Genomic DNA, 26015 nt, shown 5'->3' on the forward strand with positions numbered 1-26015 from the left:
TCAATTAGACTTAATATTTGATCTGGGAAGGAATAAGATGACTCCCAGAATAATTTTCCTGACAACAGCCCCTGCCATTTCTTACTGAAAACTGTTAGGACAGTGAGAGTACATATATTCTGTTGTTGAAATTGAAGAGTAGGGTGTTGCTCACAAGAGAGAGCACTTTGAGCACTTTGCTGTAATTCTGTGTCTCTTGGGAGAACGAAACTGGTAATGCCTTCTGAGACCATCGACCTTCAAGGCTTGTAATTTGGTGTAGTGCCCACAGGGTGGCAGCAGAGACCTGAGTAAGAGCAAAGATGACCAAACCTGAGGGGGTTTGAGGGATTGTCTTGTTTTTTTTTGTTTGTTTGTTTTGTTTGTTTGTTTTGTTTAAGGGATGGTTAGACTATTCTTTCTCTTGTTCCCCCCCTTTTTTTTAAAGAAAAAAGTTCCAAAAAACCAAATGACAAATTCTTTTGCCTTTATTAAAATATGTCAAGTTGACAGTGGCATAAAAATACTTTTGTCGGAATCAGTAATGTGATATTTTCACAAAGGTGTCCCTGTCGTATATGATAAGAATTGTGGTGCTTTCCCACCCTTTAAGAGTAGGGCAGTAATTCTTTCAGACACCTCTGTTTTCAAGGGGAAGAAGAAAATTAAATTACAGGCACGGAGTTTATAGTGGGATGAGCACAGACAGTATTGTGGCTGTTGAAGAGTTCAGAATTTAAGTACGGAGAATAAAGGTTGATACATATGGCCTGTGTAGAGCCATCTCTTTTGACATCAGTTAGGCTCAGGCTCGAATCTTACAATTACCCTTGACCGCTTGGGGTGAAAGGAGAAGGTAAACCAGACAAAGCCAAGTTCACCAGCGTTCATGTGTATGGGTACGCGGGGGTTCAGATAGGTTAAGGTGGGTCTAAGGATAGTACAAGAATGTTTAATGCTTATTTGGGTCACATTTATGGGAAAATTGTGAGGAATATTTACTAGCATAGGAATGTATTACGGGCGATGGCATTTGTCCTCCTTGAGCAGTCTACACAGTCTGTCTTCAGCTCAATGAAGGTTGAATAATTCTTCAGGAAAGCATTGCCTTTATCACAAAGTCAGATAGAGTTTTCTTCCAGATTGCATAATCACTGAGGTCAGATTGCCCTGGCACCGGGTCCTCGAGTTTGGGTACTGACTGCCGTTGGCATGGAGCGGCCTCTGCCCCGCCCGGTTTCTGTGAAACCCCAGCAAGTCCCCGCTCAGACATGAGCATCTTTGGGAAGGGAGACGCTGTTCTGCTCCTCTCTTCCTTGTGGCCGCCTCCACTTTCTGCCCTTCGGCTCCCCTTCCTTCTCTTTCTGGTCCTCTCTGTCATTCGCCTCTCCTCTCATGCCTGCTTTCTCTCCTCACCCCCTCTTTCCCCCTTTTCCTCTCTGGGCACTTCTTTCCACCCCTTCTCATTTCCCCTCCCCTTGAGAGACACAGCCCTCCTCCCCAGTTGTGTTGCCCCGGACGGCCAAGGTCCTGCGCTGAGGTACAGACAATGTGTGTATGTTTTTGTTTTAATTTTTATTTTTTATTGACATATAATGTACCATTAGCCCCAGGGGTACAGGTCTGTGAATCGTCAGGCTTACTCGCTTCACAGCACTCACCCTAGCACATGCCCTCCCCAGTGTCCATCACCCCAGCCACCTTCTAACGTGCATGTGTATCTTCCATCATTGTCGGGTTACTGAGAATTCTCCGCCAGTTAGAGATGTGCGGTCAGTTACGGGAATAATTCGAACACAGCCTAATCCCACAGTGGCCTCAGTCAGCAGGCGTCTGTGGAAAGTAGGTGCTGATGCCAGGACCCCGAGCCACATGTTAGTGCCTCCTGTTGGTCTTCAGCACGCCCCCGGGTCACAGATGACTGTGGGAAGGAGGCTGACCGGACACTGCTGTAAATTAAGCAAACCCCAGTCTGCAGTCTGGCCCTGGCGCCTGTGAATATCCTGGCCCTCCTTAGTCTCACTTGTGTTACTATCTTTAAAATCGGGATGAACTGGGTTTTTTAAGTCCCTGCATTTTGGAAGGTTCTTTCTTAAATCTCTGTCTACAGCTCTTTCAAATTGTTTTACCTCCCTCCGTGCTTGTTGAAAATCTCTTTGAGGACAGAGAGACCATATCCTCTAAATGTCTTTGTACATTTGCGGTACTTACCCTGTGCCCGCTACAGGCCCCAGTGCCTAATGAGGGATTACCGTTTAGAAATTAACTAAATGCAGTGTCATTTTGTCTGCATTGGATTTTTTTTTTTTTCCTTTAAACCCTGCTACATCTAGTTCCTTGGCTGGTAGATCTTTGGTATTTATAACCATTATGTTTCTGTGCCATGCATAGGGACAGTGTGCCATTAGGCTACCATGAGAATGAATGGACATTTTGTCACCACCTCACTTGTAATTCCATGACTAACTTAGATACCAGAGGTTGGGATACAGAGGAAGTCACTTGAAGCAGGTTATTGTCTACCAGGGGAAAGGGACATGTGTTTCCGGCTCCCATGAAGGAGCTTGGAGATGCCACTTTTTGGATATTTTCGAACAGTCACAGAATTTTTTCCCCCATGTGGATTTGGGCCTCTTGCCCATTTGGTAAATGGAACATGTTAAAGTTTTCTTTTAATTCTGCAATATGTAGATGCACAGAACATTAATGTCCCTTCCTCAGAAAACTTGCGCGATTGACTTGAATATCAAGTGGTGTTGAATGCAGGGGAAGGGGCGCCTGGGATGCTCAGTCCCTTAAGCACCTGCCTTTGGCTCAGGTCATGATCCCTGGGTCTTGGGATCAGGCCCTATGTCAGGCTCCCTGGAGCCTGCTTCTCCCTCTGCCTATTGCTTCCCCTGTGTGTGCACGCTCTCTCTCTGTCAAATAAATAAATAAAATCTTAAAAAAAAATAAATGTGAGGTAAATACTTTTCCTACCTTTATATTGAAAAATTAACTCTCGCATGCATGTACGTATGACGCATACCTTTCTATTTTGTTTTGTGCATGAATTACCGCCTCATTCTCCCTATTACCTTTTTCTCAATCTTCTCATTCCTTCTCTTGAGAAATATATGCCTTATATCTGTAATCCTACATTTTTACTCTGTGTCCTGTGAGTCTTTACCAATATGTGCTTTTTATATAATTACAGGATTTCAGGACACAAGTCTATAGGTACTAGCATAGAGGAACAGTGTGCGACGTGGCCCTATTTTCCCGGGAGATGTTCCGTTTTCTCTCATGGCCCTTTCTTCTCCCCACTTTCTTCCTTCCACCTACCCCAAGTGTTTTGTTTCTTTTTTGTTGAATCTTTCCATGGATTGGTCCCTCAGCAGCCCCTTTCTACTCTGGTTCAGTTAGTCCAAACCTGGAATCTTGCTTAAATTCTGTGTTACACACTTACAAAGATGCCCTCCTGTGCCATCGTTGTCACTAAGCCAGTCTAGCTCTGTGTCTGTGGAAAATGCTATGGAGGCCAATCCTAGTTTCCCATACCTAGTGGTACCATGGTAGCCACAACACAGAAAATGGCATATGGTAACCTGCAAAGTAATGGATCTCGCATCACTGTGGATCTGTTTCTGCCTGTGTCTGCCTTCCCCATTTGTTCAGTTCAGTTGTCTTTTCGACGTGGTCATGTAAAATAAATTGTCATTACTATAGTTGGTTTCATTACATTGTCGACATTGAAAATATGCTAGGACCGGGGTGGCTCAGTCGGTTAAAGTATCTGCCTTTGGCACAGGTCATGATCTCAGGGTCCTGGGATCAAGTCCTGCTTTGGGCTCTCTGCTCAGTGGGGAGCCTGCTTCTCCCTCTCCCACTAACCCTGCTTGTGTTCTCTCTCTTTCTCTGTCAAATAAATAAATAAAATCTTTTAAAAAAAAGTAAAGAAAATATGCTGGAACCATAAAAACAGATGATGATAAATAATGAAATGTGATTTTTAACTAGCAGGAAAAGGCAATCCATAAAATCTGTTTGGTACAAATCAGTTTTGAGATTGAGGATATAGACTCTATGGTAATATCTTTGTTCCGATTATTTGCTCTAATAGGAATAGCACAGAGTGAGTGCCTTTAACAACAGAGGAATGTTTTCTCATAATTCTGGAGTTTGGGAAGTCAAGAATCAAAGTGTTGGCAAGATTGGTTTCTTCCATCCTTGGCGTTAGCTGGGCGTTTTCCTACATGGTCTTCCCTCCATACCTGTCTGTGGCCGTACACCTCTCCTGAGAAGGATGTCAGCCATATTGAATAAGAGGCCCGCCCCAATGACCTCATTTACCTTAATCACCTCTGTAAAGGCCTTATCTCCAAGGCCTTGTATTCTGTTGTATACTGAGGGATTAGGGTTTCAACACATGAGTTCTGAGGGGACGTAATTCAGCCCAGAACAATGAGGTAATTTTTAGGCACAGTCTTTGCTGAAGAAGGGAAAACTCAAATCGGTCCTCTGGTGAATGAAACCTGCTCCAGTGCCCAGTCCGCCTCAGAGGACGCAGACCGTACAGCTCTTTTCTGGGGCAAACACGTGCCAGCCACTGCCCACTGCCTCCCACGCGTGACTCAGGCTCAGACTCTCCCTCCCTCTGAGTGTCACCTGTCTGGGGTATTTGGGAAGCTATGATGACGGAAGGAGAAGGGTTGTCCCCCTTCTGGCCCAGAGCTCCCTGTCTGACCGCTGTTCCTCCCAACAGGGTGTCTCCCCTGCTCTGCCAGGGGCCACTCCTCAGTCCACTGTTGACCCCAACTGGGAGGACCCCATCAGCTGCAGTCCTTGTGGTAAAGTCTGGCAACTCTTAGAAGCCTTCACAGAGGGGGCAGTAAAAGCAGGGCAGATCGGACCTCTTTGTGGCCTTGTCCCCTGCCCCACTCTGAAGAGAGGTGAGGGCACTGATCCCATCATGAGGTCTCTCCCCGATGACCTAATTGTCTTCCAAACCCCATCTCCAAATATCATATTCCATGGGGGGGTTTCTAGTATATGAATTTTGGCTGGGGGTGGGGAGGTCATAAACTTTCAGTCCATAGCAGAGAGCGAACCTTTGAAAAACCTAATTACAAGTGAATCCAGCTTTCGTGGGTTGTGAACTGATGCAAATGGAAACACTGAAGACGTCCTGTGTGGGCTGAGAAACGTTCGCGGCTTGGACCCATGGACTGGTGATGTCCTGGGGAGGCCCTGTGCGCGTTGCACGTGCTGCGTGCTGGTGGTATGCGAGCGCTTGGAGAGCGGGTCAATTGCACGGCTGGCGGCCCACGCTGCCCAGAGCGGCTGGAGTGGCGCAGAGAGGAGCAACTTAAAGGGCTCAGCGGGAGAGTCTCCAGCTAATCCAGTTTTGTCCCTGTAGCAGCACATCTTGCAGGCAGGAATTAACCACTCTCTGGGCGCCGCTGCTTTCCTTTTCCTTTTAATGGTTATGGTTGTCATCAGGCTTCCACTCACCCACCTGGAAGGGGCGTCGTGGTGACTGGCTGATGTTTCTGTCTGACGGACTGCCGGCCGGCCGTTGTGTTAGCCACCGAGGTTACTGCGTTGTGCCCTGAGAAAATTGTCTGAGTGGGGACCACGAGGAGATTCCCAAGTGCGGTTTTTCTTTTATATAGGTCTTTATATCTTCTTGATAATTTGTTTGTTGGTATCACCCGCCTACGGGGAAGAAGGAATTCCTGTGTTTATCTGGGACACAGTGGATAACTATTTGTAGAGCTGGTGAAAGCTTTTTGGGGGACACAGATTCTGATTTTATTTTTGTTGCTGGTTTTTTAACTCCTTGTCAATATTCTGGACTCGGGGTGCTTTTGGCTTTTGAGTCCCCTTCTTTACCTTGATTCTAGCTGTTTCCTATGAGGCTGGTTAAACACTGAACTGGAATTGTCTCTGACTATTTCACAGACAGACATGGACAACTTATTTCATTTCATTTCATTTCATTTCATTTCATTTCATTTCATTTCATTTCATTTCATTTGTCAGAGAGAGAGAGAGAGAGAGAGCATGAGCAGGGAGAGCAGCAGGCAGAGGGAGAAGCAGGCTTCCTGCCGAGCAGGGAGCCCGATGTGGTACTTGATCCCAGGACTCTGGGATCCTGACCTGAGCCCAAGGAAGATGCTTAACCAACTGAGCCCCCCAGTCATTCCAACATGGACAACCTTTAAAGTTTGGGTTATCACTTAAAATATTGTGTCCACATACCATAAAATGTCTTTTTTATAAAAAGATACAAGAACAAGGATGCCTGGGTGATTCAGTTGGTTAAGCATCTGCCTTCAGCTCAGGTCATGATCCCAGGGTCCTGGGATTGAGTACTACATGAGGCTCCCTGCTCAGGGTGGGGTGGGGCAGGGGAGCCTGCTTCTCCCCTCTGCCTACCACTCCTATGCTTGTGCGCTCTCTCTCTCTCTCTCTGGCAAATAAATAGACAAAACCTTAAAAAAAAAAAAAAAGATAGGAGAATAGTATTGGTCGCACCCTCTGTCACTGAGCAGTATCTTCCAGCCCCCAGGGCCCCTGTGGTCCATTCATCTCTTAGCCCACACCTAGCACAGGAGCAAGGGTGTGGCCCTGACCTTACGGTATATGCAAGAAGCAGCGCCTTCTCTTGCCTTCCATCCAGAGGGCTCTGCAATCAGCTCTGGGTTTGAACTGTGCGTCTGCCACTTACCAGCTGGGAGCCCCTGAGCGGGTTCACTTCTGCCTCCATTTCCTCCTCTCTAGAATGAGAGTCACAATGGTGACCTCAGTTACGTGCCTATTGCTGAATGCTGTATGGACAGCTTTTTGAGCAGTGGCTAACACATGGTAAGTGTGTGATGAATATTAGCCATTATTGTTACTGTTATCAACACTAATTTTTATATAATCCAAGTCCCACCAAGGTGAACTTGGTGAGATAGGTATCAGATGATGTTACTCTCCTGCCGAAAAGCCCTTAGTAGATTGCGGTTAACTTAGGAAGAAATTCAGAGTCCGTACCGTGGTCTTCAAGGCCCTGTGTGTTGTGACTCTTCCTTCCTCCGGCCTCGCCCCAGTGTTCTCTCCACTCAAGGCACAGTGCGCCCTTGCTCTTGCCAGAGCTCTGCCCTGCTTGGCCCCGACCCACCCCAGATCACTTTAATTGTCTTCTCCTGGTGCTGACTGTCTTCCTAGCTCAGCACGACTAGCATATATGCTCCAGGAGGACAGGGACTTCATCCTTTGTGTCCCCTCTGGATGGCCAGCTCCCCAAGCAGTGCCTGGCATGTAGTATTTGCTTGATACATACATATTAATAGAGACATGAGCAACACAACCTGTAATTGCCAGTTCACTGGGCGTGCTTTCAAATGTGCAAAATAAAGGGCTTGTACAAATACTGCCAAAGTAAAGTTAGGTTCAGTTAAAATCATCAAAAGGATCTCTGGAGTTTAATTAATGTGACATAAATGGCAGAGCTGGAATGAAACTACTGGGTCCTGGTTCTCATTCAGTATCTGCCACAAAAGATCACACGGGGGGCACCTGGGTGGCTCAGTCATTGTGCATCTGCCTTTGGCTCAGGTTATGGTACCGGGATCCTGGGATCAAGCCCCACATCGGGCTCCCTTGCTCAATGGGGAGCCTGCTTCTCCCTTTCCCTCTGCCTGCTTCTCCCTCTGCTTATGCTCTCTCTGTCAGATAAGTGAATAAAATGTTAAAAAAAGAGAGAGAGAGAGAGATCTCCTGGCTGCTCTGAGACTCTGCTTCCCACCTCTAAACTACAGGCAGAACTAGCTCTCCAGCCCTCGGACTCTGCTCAGCTGCCCAGCTGAGGGAAGAGGAAAAAGGGGTGACTTTCCACTTTGATCAGAGCAGCTGTGTTTATATTTTCTCTATATATTGGGGCTTCGTATGGAATTCGGTGTGAAAAGAAAAGGGTCTGCTTTTAAAAAGCGTAAAGACTACTGGATTAGAAGAGCACAAAGGTAGGGGCGCCGGGGGGTCTCCAACTGTTGGTCCTCACCTCAGGTCTTGATCTCAGGGTCGTGGGCTCAAACCCTGCACTGGGCTGCATGGCCAGCCCAGCGTGGAGCCTGCTTAGAAAAAAAGGAAAAGGAAAAAGAAAAGAGCACAAAGGTCACTTTTAGCTTAATAATTCTGATTCCCGTAGCTAAATTCCTTAAAGGATATTGTTTCTTCATCATTCTCTGCTCTCCATCCCCACAAAGAAAAGTTCACTGAATATTTAAAAAAAAAATATCTTAGAAGTACGATATGCGGGTAAATGACAAAATTATCATCATCCAGACTGTGAGCTACATGAAAATAAAGACCATTTTCTATTTGCTCACGTCTCGTGGACGCATCACGTAGCACAGTGCCTAAACTGAGCTCACCCGGTCAGTGTTACGGGCGGTGGGGGGGGGGCGCGTGCCCGATGAGAGCAGCAACATACTGTTAATTGAGACCCGTGTTCTGTGATATGTGAAAAACGCATTTTAAACCATGGAATGTTTACAAACGAAGTCTGTCGTTTCTTCAGGATATTTACTGGATATCTACATTATAATTATTTTCCATTTAAAAAAATTTTTTAGACTCTATGAAGTTTTGTATTTTACTTCCAGTAGAGTTACCGTACGGTGCTATATTAGCTTGAGGTGTACAGTTTCCAGCAGGGCCGCGTATGACTCCGTGCGCACCATAATCCCGGCGCTCGTGCCCCACCCGCCTCCCCTGTGGGAGCTAGCAGTTTGTTCTGTGCGGTGAAGAATCTGTCTTGGTTTGTCCTCTGCTAATAGTCACAGTTTTACTTCTTCCTTGCCAATTTGAATGCCATTTATTCCTTTTTCTTGTGTGACTATGGCTAGGACTTCAAGTATTGTGTTGAATCAAAGTCGTGAGCCTGAACATCCTAAAACTGTTTACCGAAAGACCAGTTTATTGTACCTTCCTTTAGTTCTTTGCTAATTGTTTTCAAGATTTTATTTATTTATTTATTTGGCAGACATCACAAGTAGTCTGAGAGACAGGAGGAAGCAGGCTCCCCGCTGAGCAGAGAGCCCGATGCGGGGCTTGATCCCAGGACCCTGGGATCATGACCTGAGCTGAAGGCAGAGGCTTTAACTCACTGAGCCACCCAGGTGCCCCTCTTCATTAATTTTCTGATGTTCATTATGTAAAATGTAAAACTAAAAGTAGTCAGTATGATTTTCTTTTTCTTTTTCTTTTTTAATTTTTTTTCCCTTTTGTGGGTACTTGAGAGAAGAATAATAATAATAATAGTAAATAATAAGCTGTTTTGGGACAACATTGAGACTACAGTTGGTTATCCCCTGCCTTTTCAATTTTTCAGACCTGCCTAAAGTTGATAGGAGAGGTTTTACTGATTTCAAAACCATTTTAGTGGAGGTAGATTAAAGCAAAAGTAAAATAATGGTAAGACATTGAACTACTGACCTGCACGATTGTTTTGGTAATAAAAAGAAAATGAATATCAGCTTTGCATTCTTGAAAAAGCAAGTAACAATAGATTTTTTTTAAAGATTTTATTCATTTATTTGACAGACAGAGATCACGAGTAGGCAGAGAGGCAGGCGGGGGGGTGGGGTGGGGCAGGAAGCAGGCTCCCTGCCAAGCAGAGAGCCCGACAGGGGGCTTGATCCCAGCACCCTGGGATCATGACCCAAGCCGAAGGCAGAGGCTTTAACCCACTCAGCCACCCAGGCGCCCCAGCAACAGTAGATCTTAAAAAAACCTAAGAATCATGTGTTTCATCATTGTATAAACCTTACTCATTAGTTCATAAAATATTTCCACCTGCCTGCCATGTAAAAAGATTTTGAGTTTTGCTGTGTTTTAGTATCAGTTTCTCTAAATAATGCTTCTTCTAGTGGTGCCTGGCTGGCTCAGTGGGTTAAAGCCTCTGCCTTCGGCTCAGGTCGTGGTCCAGGGTCCTGGGATCGAGCACTGCATCGGGCTCTCTGCTCAGCAGGGAGCCTTCTTTCCCCTCCTGCTCTGCCTGCCTCTCTGCCTACTTGTGATCTCTCTCTCTCTGTCAAATAAATAAATAAAATCTTTAAAAAAAATAAAAAATTAATAACTCTTTTTCTAAACCCGTACAATCCTGTGGCGTGTAGATACTTGTGCGAGTGCACGTACGAAAAACATGCATTTGTTCTGTTGTCGTTCTTACATTTGATAGCATTTACTCCTGTATCTATTTTACTTATAAATCTGTCTTTCTCTTTAGGGAAAGAGGATGAGTATCCGAAGAAACCTTTGGGTCAGCTGCCACCTGAATCTGCTTGCATCAGTCACCTGAGCAATGGACAGAGAAGTGTGGGCAGGCCAAGTCCCCATATGAGCAGCAGAAGAGGAAGCGGCTCATCACCTCACAAAAAGCATGAGCCTTCCCCTCTCCATGCGAGTAGGATTGGTACACCAGAACGAGTAAGGGCACTGAGACGGAAATCAGAAGATGAAGACAGTAAAAAGCTTCAAGATGAAGCAGATCTTCAAAGAAAACTTCCATCAGGTCCACAGGACAGTTCCAGGCAGTACAATCATGCAGCTGCTAACCAGAATAGCAATGCCACGTCCAATACCAGGAAGGAATTTGTGCCCAAGTGGAACAAACCGTCAGAGACTTCAGCCATTGAAAAAACTGCCAAATACGCCATCGAAGGCAAAAGTAGGTCAGGACACCCGGCACTCACAGTTTCCATCCCGAGTTCTGCAGACCCTCGAATATCAAACGTGAGGCAGAAGATGAAGGTTTTGGATGCCGATGAAGGGAAGCGGGGCTCTAACGCGTCCCAGTACGACAACGTACCTGAAAATGACAACAGCGCTTCTATCGAAGAGGCACTAGAAAGAGCCTACTCCCAAAGTCCACGGAACGTGGTCTACTCTCACAGCCCAAGGAAGTACGTGGAGCCAAGTTCTAGTCCATCGAGAGTATCAAACAAGTTTACTTTTAAAGTGCAGCCTGCAGGTTACGCAAAATACCCACCTCCGTTGGACGGAGAGGATCGCAGGACAGTGCTCCCGCCGTCCTACAGTAACCCCCCAGTTTACCACGGCAATTCTCCCAGACACATCCCTGCTGCTAACAGCAGCTTTGCCTCTCCGCCGTCTACCCACGGGACTCAAGTGCATCCTTCCCGGAGACCTTATGGTTCGACTCTTTCAGTCAATATTTCTCCAGAGAAGTCGCACAGCCGCCCGCTCCCTGTTGTGCTGCCCTCCAGCCGCATAGAAGTCCTTCCCATTGATCCTGGCGCCGGGGGATATGCAGGCAATCCAGAGTCGCCAAAGAATGGACAGTTCATCATTCCTCCAGTGGATTATCTGCCGGATAACAGAAAGTGGTCAGAAGTCAGTTACACCTACAGACCCGAGACTCACGGACCATTGTGGACTCAAGACGCTAACCGGGGCCACTTGAGCAACTTACCAAAATATTCCACCTTCCAGCACGTTCCCTTCCAGGACCACAGCCTGCCGGCGGTTTCAGTGGATAGTCCACTGCGATACAGAACTTCCCCAGGCTTAGAAGAGGCTGGCTCCTCTGGCTGTCAGTATTCAGGGCCCTCGCCTCCAGCGTACCACTACAGAAATCGGGATGGACTTTCTATTCAAGAATCAGTATTGCTGTGAGAATTTATCTATACTTGGTAAAGACAGGAGAATAGAAACCATTTGAAACCTACATTGCTATGTTTATAATTGCCAAAGCAGTATTTTATACTATTGTGAACATCTTGCAGAGTTCCGTGTCTGCCGATACTAGGAGTACATAGGAGCCTTTCAGCCCCACGTAGACGTGGTTTGTGATGAGCTTTTTAGACTGCAGCATCACGGAACCTGCTGAAGTGAATTCAACACAGAAACATAGCAGTAGCATTTAGGGACCCGCACATAATGATAATTCGGGACTCAGTTTCAATTACATCTTCCTCCAGAACCTGAGCGTTTTTGCGCCATTAGCCCATCCTGTTCTGGGTAACATCACAGAGCACTGAGAAACTGTGTAGAATAGATACTTCCAAGGCTAGATGTAGTGTGCGTGTCTTTCAGTAGATACCAAAAAGCCTCCATGCACACACATTTGAACACAGAACTAAAGAAACGTTAAAAAAATTAATTTAAATCTACATCCATGGAATAATTTACTATTCTTCCTTTCCTTAACTTGTCTTTCAGCCAAGTTTTTTATTTTTTGTTTTTCTCTTTTTCTCCCTTATATTTTTCACCCAGATCCTAGAGTGCCGTCAGGGTTTGCCCCGACTTCATTCAGCTTCTCTGCAGTTGTGGCCATTTTCTTTCCTTCTGAAAGTTAAAGACGCTGGAGAGAAAAGCTCACCACTGAATGGTGCTTAAACACTGGGGCACAGAACAGGCTCCTTTGACATCGTTTGATAGCAGGCTTAATGCTGTGGTCGCTTCTTACTTCTCCCCTGTAAATTCCTGCAGGGCCCGGGCTGTTGACTTACATGAGCTTTTCCTGGCACTCTTTCCTTAAAGGTGGTAATGAAGGGACATTGCCACACTTAGGCCACTAAATTATCATTGTGTAAACTTGCAAAAAAATGATCCTAATTATTAGTAAGGAGTCTAAGGTTTTAATCTTTAAAAAAATAGTGTGACTTTCATACTTCTAAAAATCTCCTTTTTTTTTTTCTTTTTCAGTGAGAACAAATTCAGGTTCATGGTTAAAAAATTAGCAACATCTTTCAAAAAGTCTATTACACTACAATTACCAAAACACAGGGACAGTTTTAGGCATCCCCAGAAAGTCTGACCTTGTGTTTAATTGGAGAGCTTATTTTCAACATGCTTTCCTCGTGTTTGAACAAGGACAAGAGTAGAAAAGCCAACACCTTGGGCTCTTCTGGTTGTAAGTTGGGGCTTTAAACTTTCAAGGTACCGAAGTATGTCTTTTCCAAGGAGAGTAACATTTGTTTAGCTAGTGAATGTGACAATATTTTTTATGTATATAATGAGTCTAATGTAATTTTAATCAACTTGGTAATGATGTTATTAAACAGCAAAACGAATGGCCGTGTGTTAGCAGCTCAGCTCTCTGCTGAAGCAGGCACAAACCCCGCTCTCCCTGGGCCTCCCTTCAGATCATGCGGAGGCTGAGAAAGAATTGTACATCAGACGCATCGCTGAGGATGTTAATTCCAGTTTTTAAACCATGATTCTGTGACTCGTAATAAACCAAGCTGTATAATTTAGGATATGATAGCAGCATCTGAGTTGCTCCAAAATACATATTCAACAGTGGTAAATACTGTAGATTTATATATATACATATATATATATATGCAAAATATATATATACACACACTATTTTCTTATGTCATCTATGACATTTTTATCTGTATACTTTTTGGGATGTGATTGTTTTTAACATGCTAAAAGTAATAAGTATATTTTGTTTTGTGTCTTTCATGTGCTTTTTTTTCATATGTAGAAATGCTCTCCATCTCTGATGCTTCTAAGCTAATTTTCTTCTAATTGAGGCGATGTGCTCAGTGTTTGCCTACGTGACTTTATACATCACAGTTGTATGTTAAAAGCTTTATTAATTTCTAGGAGCTCTGTATTTATAACTACATTACCTTTCCTTTATTTTACCTGCCATTATTAATAGCAATAAGGTATTTCCAGTCTTCCTCACTATAAAATGTAGCTCTCTGTTTGTTTTCCAAGTAGGAAAATTTAATTGGAGCTTATTTTGCCACCGTACAATTTTAGTCTTTCACACTTATCTTTTGGTGAAAGATAAATAACGGAATGGTGATTAAAGATGAACTCGTATTGGCAAAGTGGGTTAACCGGGATCACCACCCTATATTTGGTGAGGACCCCGTGGAGGAGGCTGGTCACTGACAGCTGCGGGCGCTGTGAGTACTTTGTCCTTATTCACTCCCTTCTTCACAGCGGTCTTGGCTCGTGCAATAAGCACTTTGGTATGGTTTTTGTTTAAAGATTTTATTTATTTATTAGATCACAAGCAGGCAGAGAGGCAGGCAGAGAGAGAGGAGGAAGCAGGCTCCCCATGGAGCAGAGAGCCCGATGCGGGGCTCGGTCCCAGGACCCAGGGATCATGACCTGAGCCTAAGGCAGAGGCTTTAACCCACTGAGCCACCCAAGCGTCCCGGTATGGTTTTTGTTTTAATATTTAATTCGACATGTTAGAGAGACTACACCCAGAGTCTCCAAGGGTTTTAAAACTTTGACTCTTTGGGGTACTAATTTTTTTTTAATTAAAAAAAAAGGGGGTTTAAAGCTGAGAGAGATGTATATACATAAATGTAAAGTCAGATATTGAGGTATTGTAGAGGAAGAAAATAAATTATTTTTTCCTCCACCTGCTGGGTTCTCCAGCCAGGCCCTGGAAACGGTCTGACGAAAGCAGATCAACAAGAGAAAAACAGCAGCTTATTAACGGGGGCCTCCTGCATTCACATGGCGCCCAGGCCTCAGCAACTCAAGGGAGGGTTGGTCGTGGGGTCAGCGCACCTAACGAGGGAGGAGGAGAAGGGCACTTACGGGAGAGCCCGGGACTCTTTGGAAAGATCAGTGGACCCTTAGGAGAAGTGATGGGCGGTGTGCTGGTGTGTGGCAGGGTCTGGGTACGGTGCCTGGAGAGAGCACAGTTGCCTGTGGAGGGGATTTATGACAGTTGAATTTTGTGGGGAGGCTCTGCTTTTGGGCAGATAAGCAATTTCAGGAACTCAGATGCTTTCAGCTCAAAATTGTTCTTATGCCAAAGTGGTATGTTTTGGGGTGATGTGCCCTGATCCCCCTCAGTGGCAATGATAGAATGTTTCCTGGAAGAATTGAAAAAAAGATTGAATAGGACATTTCAGGAGAAGAAAAATAGATGTTTACAGGATGTGGTGTGATTGCTTTAACTTTTTTCATTTTAAGGAGAGTCTAATACTAAATTTTATGTCATACTCAGTGTAATCTTAAAGTGAAGTTTTGTATTTGTCATTTCAGATCTCTCCCCCAGGGCCCATTGAAATACAAGCATGGAAATAGTACCGCTTCAATACTTTGCTGAGATCTCCTTTCATATCCATGACTAGAGAAACACATGCCATGCCCACAAATAGGGATTTATTCACAGAGGACCTACAGCTCAGTCTTCTGGAAATATTATTACTCTCAGTTATCTTTCCAACTCACACTTTTATTTTTAGTATGCATTTGTTTGTGGGTTAATTAAGATTACAGTTTGGGGATCTTCTTTTTTTTTTTTTAAATCCTGTAATGGATTATAATGGATTTTAAATGTCCCTCTGTAATATGGATATTAATGCTTATCGATCAGGTGGTTTTAGTAAATCAGACTTTATTTTTTCAGTGACCCATGGTAGTGAGAATAAAAAGAAAGGACTCCAATTAACATTTAGTTATGAATTGTACTTTGAAAAGATTTTTCAGTTATCCATAAATCCAAGCATAACTGCGACTGTTTTATACATAAGAACAATGAGGCATAAAGGAACACGTTTTAGATTTCATAGGAGTGCATCTCAACCCTTGCTACTCTTTAGTATTATCTGGGGAACTTTAAAAAGGTTCTTCTTGGTTTCTTCTTTAGGCCACTTAAATCAGAATCTCTGGGATGAAAGCCAGACATCAGGTAATTTTTTTTTCCCATTCATTCAGCAAAACTCTTGGAAAAAAAAAAAAGACCCTAAATTTGATTTTGATTGTCTTACATTCCCACTATGAACTGTCTCAAAAATTCTTAACAGATCAATTTCGGATTTAGAAACTCTGATTTCAAGTAAGTTAGGAAAAAATCCCACTGGAAAGATTCATGTTACCAGCCATTTCTGTAAATTTTGATGACCTACCGACAGTTCTAGAAAGCCTAAATGGCTTCAAATAGAGGGAGTTATGACTCTGTATCTTCTCTCATTACTGCTTACAGTAGTGCCTCAAACGAGGTAGAGCCTTACTAAGGTTTCCATTTTCTTGGACAACCTCTGTCATTTTCCTTAAGTGACATGCTAAAAATACGCCTGAGGCATTTGCAAACCTAAGTGCATTTTCCCTATTTGAGCAGCCAAGAAAATGTGCGTGGTTTGCTTTTTCAGCCAGCCAGGTGGCATTTTATTGACCACCTACAATATCCTAGCTGTTTCAGGGACTGTGCTAGGCTCACGCTTCAAGATGGAAGACACGTTCTTCAAGCTGTGTGCCTCGGTTCAGTTCTGGAGACATGCGCAGGTGATTATCACAGGCATGGGAAGGCCGCACCTCAGAAGGAGCAGTGGAGGCTGGCTGGGGAGTTGCTTCCATTGCTGAGCCTGAGGCTTTGGAGAACAGACAGATGAAGGGAGGGGAGGGCTGGGACACGGCTGCCTAGGGCATATGGCGTGAGTACTTGCATGGTACGTAGGGGGATGTTTGCCGCTGTGATGTGTGTGTGCCGATGGAGTGGAGTGTTTCACAGAGAGACTGTCTGGCAGGGGCCTTCCGTGCCATTGAACTAGACACCAGAAGCCGGTGTTCTGTGGTATGTTCCCATTTGCTGGGGGAGCTGTGGAGGCTATGTGCGAGGGAATGAGCCTGGAGGAAGTTAGGAAGACCGCAGCAAGTGTTCATGCCCAAGGTGGTACGGAGTGTGAGGGAGGCAGTTTCAGAGAAAAGGGGATCAACTTGAGAATTACTAAGAAAAGTTGGCCCGACTTGATAATTGTTTGAATGTCATCATGATAATCATAATAAGAAAAACAGTGAACGTTACTGAGTGCCCGTTGTGTGTCTGGCCCTGTGCCGAAACATTGAACCCGCATTAACTCATTGAATTCTCAGCCTAACTCCGTGAGGGTTGGGCCCTCCAAGCCACTGTTCATCCGGGACAACAGGTGGTTGAGGCAACTCGCGCCCTGTGACGCAGCCAGCCCGCGTCAGCCGGGACTTCAGTCCACATGGTCTACGTCGAGAGCCTCTGCTTCTTCCCCAGCCCAGCAGTTTTCAGAGGCTCTGGTTTACCTGCCATTCAACTCACCCATGTTAGCGTACACGTCAAGGACTTTTTAGTAAATTTACACGGCTGTGCAGCCATTACAGCAAACCAATTTTAGAACATCTCCATTACCTGCAAAAGATCTCTTACACCCATCTGCGATCAGGCTCCATTCCTGCCTCCAGCCTCAGGCAACCACAAAGCTGCTTCCTCTCTCTCCCTGGTTTGCCTTTTCTGGACATTTCGTACGCATGGAATCAGGCAGTCTGTGGCTTTCTGCATCTGACTTCACACTTAGCATAACACTTCTGAGGGTTATGCATGTCGTAGGGGGTGTGAGGAATTCCTTTTTGTTGCTGCGTAGTGTGGCATCGTGGGACTACATCACGTTTTGTTCGTTCACTCCACCAGTTGTAGACCTGTGGGTTGTCTTTGCATGCTGCTGTGACCGTTTGTGTCCAAGTCTTTGTGGGGGCATGGTTTCATTTCCCGTGGGCTGTTGCTGGCTTTTATGGTCAGTTTATGTTTGACTTCTTAAGGAAGTGCCAGACTCTTCTCCAAAGTGTCTGCACCATTTTAGATCACCATCAGCATTGTATGAGGGTTCGAATTTCTCTACATCGACCGACACGTGTTCTTTTCTTTTTTTTATTCTAGCCATTCTAGTGATATCTCCTTGTGGCCTTGATTTGAATTTCTCTAAGAGCCAATGATGGTGAACACCTTTTCATGTACTTATGGGCCATTCTTGTATCTTCTTTGCGGAAATCTCTGTTCAGATCCTTTGCTCACTTTTGAATTGGGTTATTTTCTTATTATTGAGTAGTAAGATTCTTAATATATTCTGGATACATGTCCTTTATAAGACGCGATTTGTAAATATTTTCTCCAAGTCTTATGGTCTCTTCTGTGGTGCAAATGTTTTTAATTTTAATGAAGTCCAATTTTTTCAGTTTTTTTCTATATGAATCATGCTTTTAGTATTGTATCTTTCTGCCTAACCCAAGGTCACAAAGGATTTTCTCCTGTTTTATTCTCCTAAGAAGTTTCATAATTTTAGTTGTTCCATGTGGGTTTATGAGCCATTTTGAATGAATTTTTGTGTATGGTGTGAGGTAAGGACCTAAATTCATGGGAATGTCATGTGTCACAGAAAGACCGTGCTTTCTTCATTTGAACAGGGTACCTTGGTACTTCTGTCAAACTCATTTGATCATATTTATAAGTGTTTATTTTAAGGTTTGAAATCAAAAAGTGTACCTCCTTCAAATTTGTTCTTTTTCAAATGTTTTTTGCTACCATGGGTCCTTTGCATTTCTATATATGTTTTGAGATCAGCTTGCCATTGTCTGAAAAAAAAAAAGAAAGAAGAAAAGGAAAAACGGATTTTTTGGTAGGTGTTAGTTTGACTCCATGGATCCGCCTGGGAAGAAATGCCGTCTTAACAATTTTGAGTCTTCCAAGCCATAGACATAGTCTCTACATTTATTTTCATCTTCTTTAATTGCTCTTGGCAACATTTTGTGGCTTTAGTACGTCTCGCACTTCTTTTATCCCTGAGTATTTTATTTTTCTTGCTCTCGTGCATGGATTGTTTCCTGCGGAGCCCACGTGCTTTCCCATCATTCTGTACTGGCGTGGGGAGAGCAAGTGATAAGGTCGAGTTCTGCAGTGCCCAGGTTGGGTGGTGGGCCTGATCGGGGGCCCGCCGTCTGATAGACAGAGCTCAGAAGAAGGAGCAGGCTCAGACTTAGTGAGAAAATGACAAGTTTTGACATGTAGAATGTGAGGAATAGGAGATTGACAGATGGTGGTGTCTGACAGACAGCTGACCGTTCAGGGAGATATGGGACTTGCTTGCCAGCACGTAGGAGGTAAAGCTGTGAGAGTGCTCGTCTGGGGAGATGAGCAAGCTAAGGATGGGGAGATGGGGAGGGCGCTGACATTTAAGAGGTGCCAGAGAGAAAGGAGTGTGTGCAGGACTCTGAGGGAGCGCTCACTGACAGGCTCTGCGAGAGCTCAGCGCCCAGTGACTGACCCGTGGGCTCTGGAGCCAGACAGGCTCGAGCCTGCTCTTGGCATTGGTGGTGTGTTTGGGATGTAACACAGCAACACCGTCCCCGTCCTCGGGGGGCTGGTGCTCTGGTCCACTTCCTCATCTATAGATGACGACTGGTCTTCATTTCATGGAGCTGTGAGTTGGATGAGTTATTTCGTGTGAAGTATTCAGCACAGCCTCGTCACACGGTAATAATTTCAAATGTGATCTATAATCACGTGCCACGACCGTGCGAGGTTTAGTGACGAGAGCATGGGCTTTGACGTCTTGGAGCTGAGTCTGGTGAGGAGTGCAGACATAGACCAGCAGGGACGTGAACGTGACACAGAAGAGGGCCATGGCTAGAGGAGCGAGACTTCCAGAAGGAAACGTTCAGCAGCAGGATGGCCCGGTGACTGGGACTGAAGAGAATTTGGATCTGACACCTGCTGTCATTCCTCCTGCCTCAGATGGCAGGGTTGGTAGACACAAGTGGGAGGAATGCGGCTCTCTCCGGAGGCTTCCATGAGAATGGGAGGACGGGCTGAATGGGAGCTGGAGGGCCTGATGGGTAAAGGTGGGGACAGGGGGTCAGGAGGTACTGACACAGAAAAAAGTCATGCTAGTTGGAAATGAGTTTTGACCGTTCAAACACCCCAGTTCTTGTACAAGGCAGCCCTCGGTTTTATTCCAGTTTGCTACTTGATGTACTCATGAGTATTAAAATACCAATCACGAAACTTTCTGTAATTCTGAGTTTTCACTCTAACTTGGAGGCCAGTTGGCACAATCAGTGTAAAGCCCGCTGTATCAAGAAAGCCCTTGAGTGCTGCTCGTGGATATCCTTGACGTTGTGGGGCACTTGCTTGTATCTTGCTGTCTCCCGATGAGAATGGCACAGAAGGAGCGGGCGTGCGGACGATGGAGAGGTGAGCCGCTCTCGGCTGGCTAGGAGTCGGCGATGAGCTGCGGCTCACCAAAAAACCCAGTCACTCTTGAATGAGTCCCTAAGCTCTGCCACAAATCCACGGCATGACTTGGAGCAAATCGCGAGACCCTCTGGGACTCCATTTTTGCTCCGCAATCTCTGGAGGTGAGGAAGGGGAGGTGTCAAGGGTTCTGCCCCAAACACTAAAAGGAGAATGCCTGAGGCCTCTCTGCTTTTTGCCAGGTGTCCTGCCGAGTGCTAGGAGGGCAGTGGTAAGCAAGGGCCAGAGGTCCCCGCTCTCGGGGAGCAGACAGTGTTGTGGGGGAGGCTTATGTGAATTACATGGTTACCAGCACAACAGACGACCTGCACGCGTGGCAGGGACCTGGGAGGAGGCACGCCCAGCACACGGAGGGCCTGTGATGGTGGCAAGCAGGAAGATGAGGCTCACGGGACGCAGTGTGGCCTGAGTTGGACACTTGGGGGAAGCAGCCACAGTGAGGGGCAGAGGATGCCGGCATGTTACCGTGGAAGATGACCCAGTTCTCCCAGTGCCGCCCAGGAGTGAGGAGAGCCATGTAACCAGTACTGACCCGAACAGCTCCTACCCTGCAGACAGTTCTACGCTGTCAGCCAATCTGCACCTGCGAGTCATGCCCTTAGTGGAGTCACCTTGGAGAAGGGGGGACAGCGGTTGCCCTGTGCATTTGCAGTTTGGGGTTCATCAAATCTGCACTGTGGTTTGAGTTTGCCACTGACGAGCAGTGTGATCTTGGGCAAGTCCTGTTCCCTTTCCAGGCCTCGCTTTCTTCCATCATAACGCGTGGGCGTTAGAGCTTGAACAGTCGATGGAGGTGGTCTAAGACCGCGGATCCCGGCCATGGCTGCAAGTAAGCATCGCCTGGAAGCTGCCGAAAGTGTTCATGCCTGGGCCCACCCCAGACCAGTTACACTGCAATCCCCCCGGGGTGGGCCCAAGCCTTAGGGTTGCATACCTAGAGCTCAACAAGGCAATTGTGTAGAATACACTGGAACAAAACATGCGGAAAGTGGGCCACAGAGCAAGAAAGGAGATACCACTCCCTCCAGGCCCCATGTAGTTTTCTAGCTCCCATATCCTCCTACTACTACCAGGAAAACATCTGAAGATCATATTAAGGCATTTTTATTTAGAGATTTTGAGAGGTGCGATGAAAAAACTTGGACCTGAAAACAAACTTGGAAACGTCTCAACATGTCCACCAGCCTTGCTGGACCTGTCTCATGAACAAAATGGGAAAAATGAGGCGTTCCCTACCAGGTTGTCCTGAAGATTAATTCAGATGATGCACATGTCACAGTGCCTAGAACAGAGATGTTTTCGAAGTGTTCAGTGATGAATGTGTCTGTATGGGGAAAGGGCTGATACTCATATTTTAAGAGCTTTTTTTTTTTCTTTGAGACTTGTACCCCCAAATGGAATGTGGGCAAAGAATATTAACAAGGTCAGATGAAGAAGTCCAAAGCTACTAAACGTGTTCTACACCCCATTAATTAAGGAAATTGAAATTGAAACAATGATTGGCAAAGACAGCGGAAAGGATGTCCACGCCCCGCTGGCGTGAGGAAAATTGCATCCCCCAAACGTCCCGCTTTCCAGTGTCTCCGTTTACATGTTGTATCTTCTGTCCAGCTGTACTACCATGAACAAAAATACAAGTGGAGGAAATACATGTGAAAGGATATTTCTTGCACTGGCATTTGTAATTGAGAAAAATTGGAAATAACTTGCATGCCCATCAATAAAGGATGCATTAAATTTGGTATAACCACGTGAAAGAATACTGTTCACCCTTTAAGGATATGCAGGTGGATTTACATGTATTGATGTGGAGAGATGTCCATGATTTACCACTCGGTGAAAACAGCTACAAACAGTATTCATTTAGCCCTTGGCTGCCTTTCCAGCTTCTGGCTACAGCTCAGCTCAGCCTTGTGGTGGTGAAGGTCATGGGTGCCCTGGCCATGGCTGCTGCTCACTGTTGGTTTAGGAACTGGGGGCTCTCTAGGAGGGCCATGGAAGTTCAGTTTGCATGAAGGCTTTAGGGCCTTTGAGGACAGGCAGGGAAGAAAGGTTTAGAATGTGGGATCTAAGAATCACTTGAAGCAAGACAGGGAGGTGAGGAGGGGCCATCACCCCTAAGAAGGGGCAGGGCTTGTCCCAGGTGGACAGGACTAGGAAGTGGGGCAGAACTGGGACCACCATTTAGGCTTTTACCAAAAGTGAACATGACAAGGCTTCCTGGGGAACTCAGCAAATGCCGGTCCTCAACAGAGAGGCTCTCAGACTTCTTTCCTTTCCCTTCAGCAGTGTCATTTGCTCCTGGTCTTTGGAAGGCACGGGCAAGAAAATCACAGAAGTTCCTGCCCACAGCTCTGACAGGCAGCAGGTGGTCACCGGCCAGGAGCTCGGGGTAGCCTAGGGGTGAAAGGGCACTCTTGTTTCTACCTTTGAGGCTGAAGGTCAGTGATGCCCATGAGTGAATGTTAGAAAAGCAGTGATAAATTTTTCAAAAGGCAGAAATCTTAGAAATATGAAGACCTGGAAACATGGGGGAGGTCAGGTGCCTCATACCATCTTCCTGCTGCACGAGTCCATGTCGGATTTAAGGGCTTCTATTTAAAAGCCCATCTGGGAAGCCAATCTCTTCCTCCCTGACCAGCCCTGACGGGAAACAATGGCCACTGTTTGTTGGTTCCAGAAAGGGATAGAGGAGGTTTTGAGCCCGGACTTGTCCCATACTTTAAATATGACTGGATGCTCTATTAGTCCAGGGTATGCTATTCCTTTGGATTTTATGGATCAGTAGAAAATATTCCCCAAGATCTGAGGCACCGTCACAGGGCTGTCCATTTTAATTTTTCCAATAGGTTTGTTAAAAATACGTTAAAGAATATTATAACACACATGAAAGAAGAAAGCATAAACTCAGGGAAAAAAATGTTCTTTACATTGAATATACTTACCCTTATAATATATTGATTTCTTTTTAACACCTCATTCCAAGAGGGTGAAAACTGTATGGCTCAGCTCTGATGCACACATCAGCATTTAAAGGCCACTGAATCAGTGTTTGTTTCGATCCCAGATGATATGATTAGATTGTGTGGTTTGTAGAAAATTAAATTCTTTAGCCAAACCAGATGCTAAGCTTCTGCCCAGAATCAATATGCTATTAGAAGTCCCGGAAACTAATAAACACACCATAACTATTAATTTATGGATAGGTTGTTGGCAAATAAGCTCAGAGAAGGAATCTGGGCTTGAAACAGCTTTTGGAATACCAGATGGAGTGTGCAAGTTTAATCAGAGTCCTGAGAAGGGATCTGTGCTGTGTGAGTTAAATCGGAGATATGCTGAGAGATCGTGGAGAAGTAGAACCTAATGGAAGCTGATACAGGAAATCCTAACTCATGCAAAGAAAAGCAGGTGTTACTTTGACCATGAAGTATGTTGGTGAGAAGCAGAGACAATGGACCTCTCCAGAATCTCATCACCAGGCAGCTTCACCGGAACACATGAGGCCAAAAGGAACCTTGCGTGAGCAAGCACATGTCCCCCATGTTTGCCTGTCAGAGCACCTCTCAGTGCCCGACCACAGCCAAGCCCAGGAAGCCTGTCTGTCTGCGGTGGGCTCAACCCCTCACGCGCTTCCCGTTTTTGCAGTAGGCAGTTCACAGGTGAAGAAACAAGCCTATAATGGCCCAGTGACTTGACCTTGAGCAAAGGACCAGAACTTAACTTTCCCCACCGTGGCTCCTTCCCACAGCATATGGAAGGTGGACTGGGTGTGCCCTACCTGTGGCCAGAGAGCCCTCGCCTGACAGAAACCCAGTCATTTAGAGAACCAACCAACCAGCAAGCCCAGGCGCCAATGTTCAAGAAACGGTATTTTGACCCAGTTAATATGGGTGAAAATCGCTTAACGACATTCAAGGTTTAACTGCAGCTCCGTGTAGATTGGCCTGTATAATGGTGTTGCTAAGTTGCTCTACACTCATTCATTCAACCCAGTGTTACTGGATGCCTGCCATGTGCCCCTTGGAATAAATGAGTATCCATCAGAATAAAGTGGCATTTTGCTCACTACACTCCCAATTAAAAAAAAAAAAAAAGACAACAAACAACCCAATTTGGAGTCTTCAGTACACCTGACATATTATTGCAAAAACTTGCTACTCAACTGCACAATTTCAAATCATACTTTTCAAGCCCATTCGGATTATGTCTGTCTCCTGCTTTACCCACCTTCAGAGGCTCCCCACGACCTGCAGATTGAATGTCCTCACTCAGCCTGGCTTTTGAGGAGCCCCTGACACGGCGTCAGCTTCCTGTCCGAGCCGTCCAGAGCCCCAGCCTCCCTGGAAATGACTCAGACAGTGATGCACGTGGGGGTGGCAAAGCTGGAGGTTTGGGTGAGAAGTAAGGGGCTTCAGCGGCATAAGAGTTCAGCAAGTCCTGGACTCCTAGCTTCGTGGACTTCTGGTTTCCAAACTCAGCCAACGCCCCAAACTCCACAGCACCCAACAGTGGGAAGGCCACTGTCCGTGGCACCCAGGCCACCGGCAATATTACAGAGCCTGGTCTGCCTTCAGGGCTCCCCACACCCTCCTGTCTAGTCTGTGAAGCTTCGTACCTCCTCCCGCATCCGAGACTCTCACCACTTCTGGAGTCACTTCTCTTGCAGACTTTGACATTAATATTCAATCCAGCAGCTTAGGTGTTTCGTAGACCTTGATCTTCTTACAGTTTCAAGGTAGAAAGTTTATAGGAAAGAGTCAGCTTTAAGTTGGAAGCTGGACTGCCCCTCTATTGTCCAACTCACTGACTTTTTTAAAGATTTTATTTATTTATTTGAGAGAGAGAGAAAGAGTGCATGAGTGAGCACACGGCGGGGAGGGGGAGAGGGACAAGCAGACTCCCCGCTGAACAGCAAACCTGATGCGGGGTTGGACCCCAGAACCCCGGGATCATAACCTGAGCCAAAGTCAGACACTCAACCGACCAAGCCCCCAAGTCATTGATTCTTAAGTTTTTTCTTTTAATGTGCACAGAAAAGCCCTGCGGATCTTGCTGAAATGCACTTTGCTCTGAGGCTCCCTATCCCTTAGGAGCTCCCACCTGCTGTTGATGCAGCTGGACAGGACACCACACTGAGAAACAGGAAGTTCAAGTTCCCGAGCCCCATCCCACTCACGCCAGAGGGCCACGCGTTTGCCGGGGACCTGAGGCCGATGACTGCTGTGGCTCGTAAAGCACACGGCCGCTGGCCTCTGCTCACAGACACCGGCGAGATGGCTGCGTGTCTTCTCCGTCCAGGTCTCCGCACACTTACAGGCCTGCACCCTTTGGAGGCTCTGGTCTGGCTGTTGGAGATGGTGTTTCTCCTCTCTGGAAGGCGACCCAGCAAGCTCTTGAGGAGAAAGGGTAAACCATTGCCCTTGGGGGGTTCCCGCAGTAGTTTCCCACAAGTGAAGGAAGTATCTGTTGCCATTTCCTCCCTAAAACAAATTTTTCTTCCCTTCATCCACACAGATGGGCCAGACCATCCGAGCAACAGTTTCTGGGTGTGTGGCAGCCAGCCCCCCCTTATTTCTATATGTGTGTTTCTACGGAAAGGGGAGATGATGAAATTTAGCTGCAGCAGGCTGTAGTTGGGATTAATTAATTAATTAATTAATTCCTTAATTAAGCTATCAATTAAAGCTACGTCCGTGCCACCTGCTATACCTGGGCCTTGTGCCACGTGGTAGGTGCCAACTCTGAGAAACCCATCCCTGTGAACCCGGAGCTTCTGACACGTTTGCCTGCAGTAACTCTTTAGTCATCCCTCTCCTTGCTGCCCCCCCACTGCTTTTTCCTAAAGTACTTTTTGAAGTTCGCATGCAGATGGGCCGCCCAGCCCCATTTGTCATGCACACGGGGTTACAGAATGTCGGCCTCTGCCAGCAGATTTCAGCTGGGCCTTCCGAGGGCTGTAACTTCCGCAGCCTCTCTGTTGACCATCCGGCAAGGAGCCAGT

The 26015-nt window shown here is 45.9% G+C and overlaps 1 protein-coding gene and 1 long non-coding RNA gene across 5 annotated transcripts in view; both read left to right on the top strand.

The window, feature by feature from the left end:
- The window catches only part of USP6NL (USP6 N-terminal like), a 157843-nt gene extending 146071 nt beyond the window's left edge, over window positions 1-11772 (top strand). For all 4 annotated transcript variants that reach the window (XM_032881607.1, XM_032881608.1, XM_032881604.1 and 1 more), the window contains one exon: window positions 10238-11772. In XM_032881607.1, coding sequence (XP_032737498.1) covers window positions 10238-11646 — 1409 coding nt within the window. In that variant the 3' untranslated portion in view covers window positions 11647-11772. The remainder of the gene's footprint in view (window positions 1-10237) is intronic.
- Window positions 11773-11894: 122 nt separating this feature from the next.
- Window positions 11895-13431, top strand: LOC116881672. The gene is made up of 2 exons (XR_004385468.1): window positions 11895-12448; window positions 12679-13431. It is a non-coding gene; the product is annotated as an uncharacterized LOC116881672 (long non-coding RNA).
- The last annotated feature ends 12584 nt before the right edge of the window (window positions 13432-26015 follow it).

The sequence above is a fragment of the Lontra canadensis genome, unplaced genomic scaffold (genome assembly GCF_010015895.1).
Source record: "Lontra canadensis isolate GAN:19392208 unplaced genomic scaffold, GSC_riverotter_1.0 scaffold76, whole genome shotgun sequence".
In the NCBI taxonomy this organism is placed as follows: Eukaryota; Metazoa; Chordata; class Mammalia; order Carnivora; family Mustelidae; genus Lontra; species Lontra canadensis.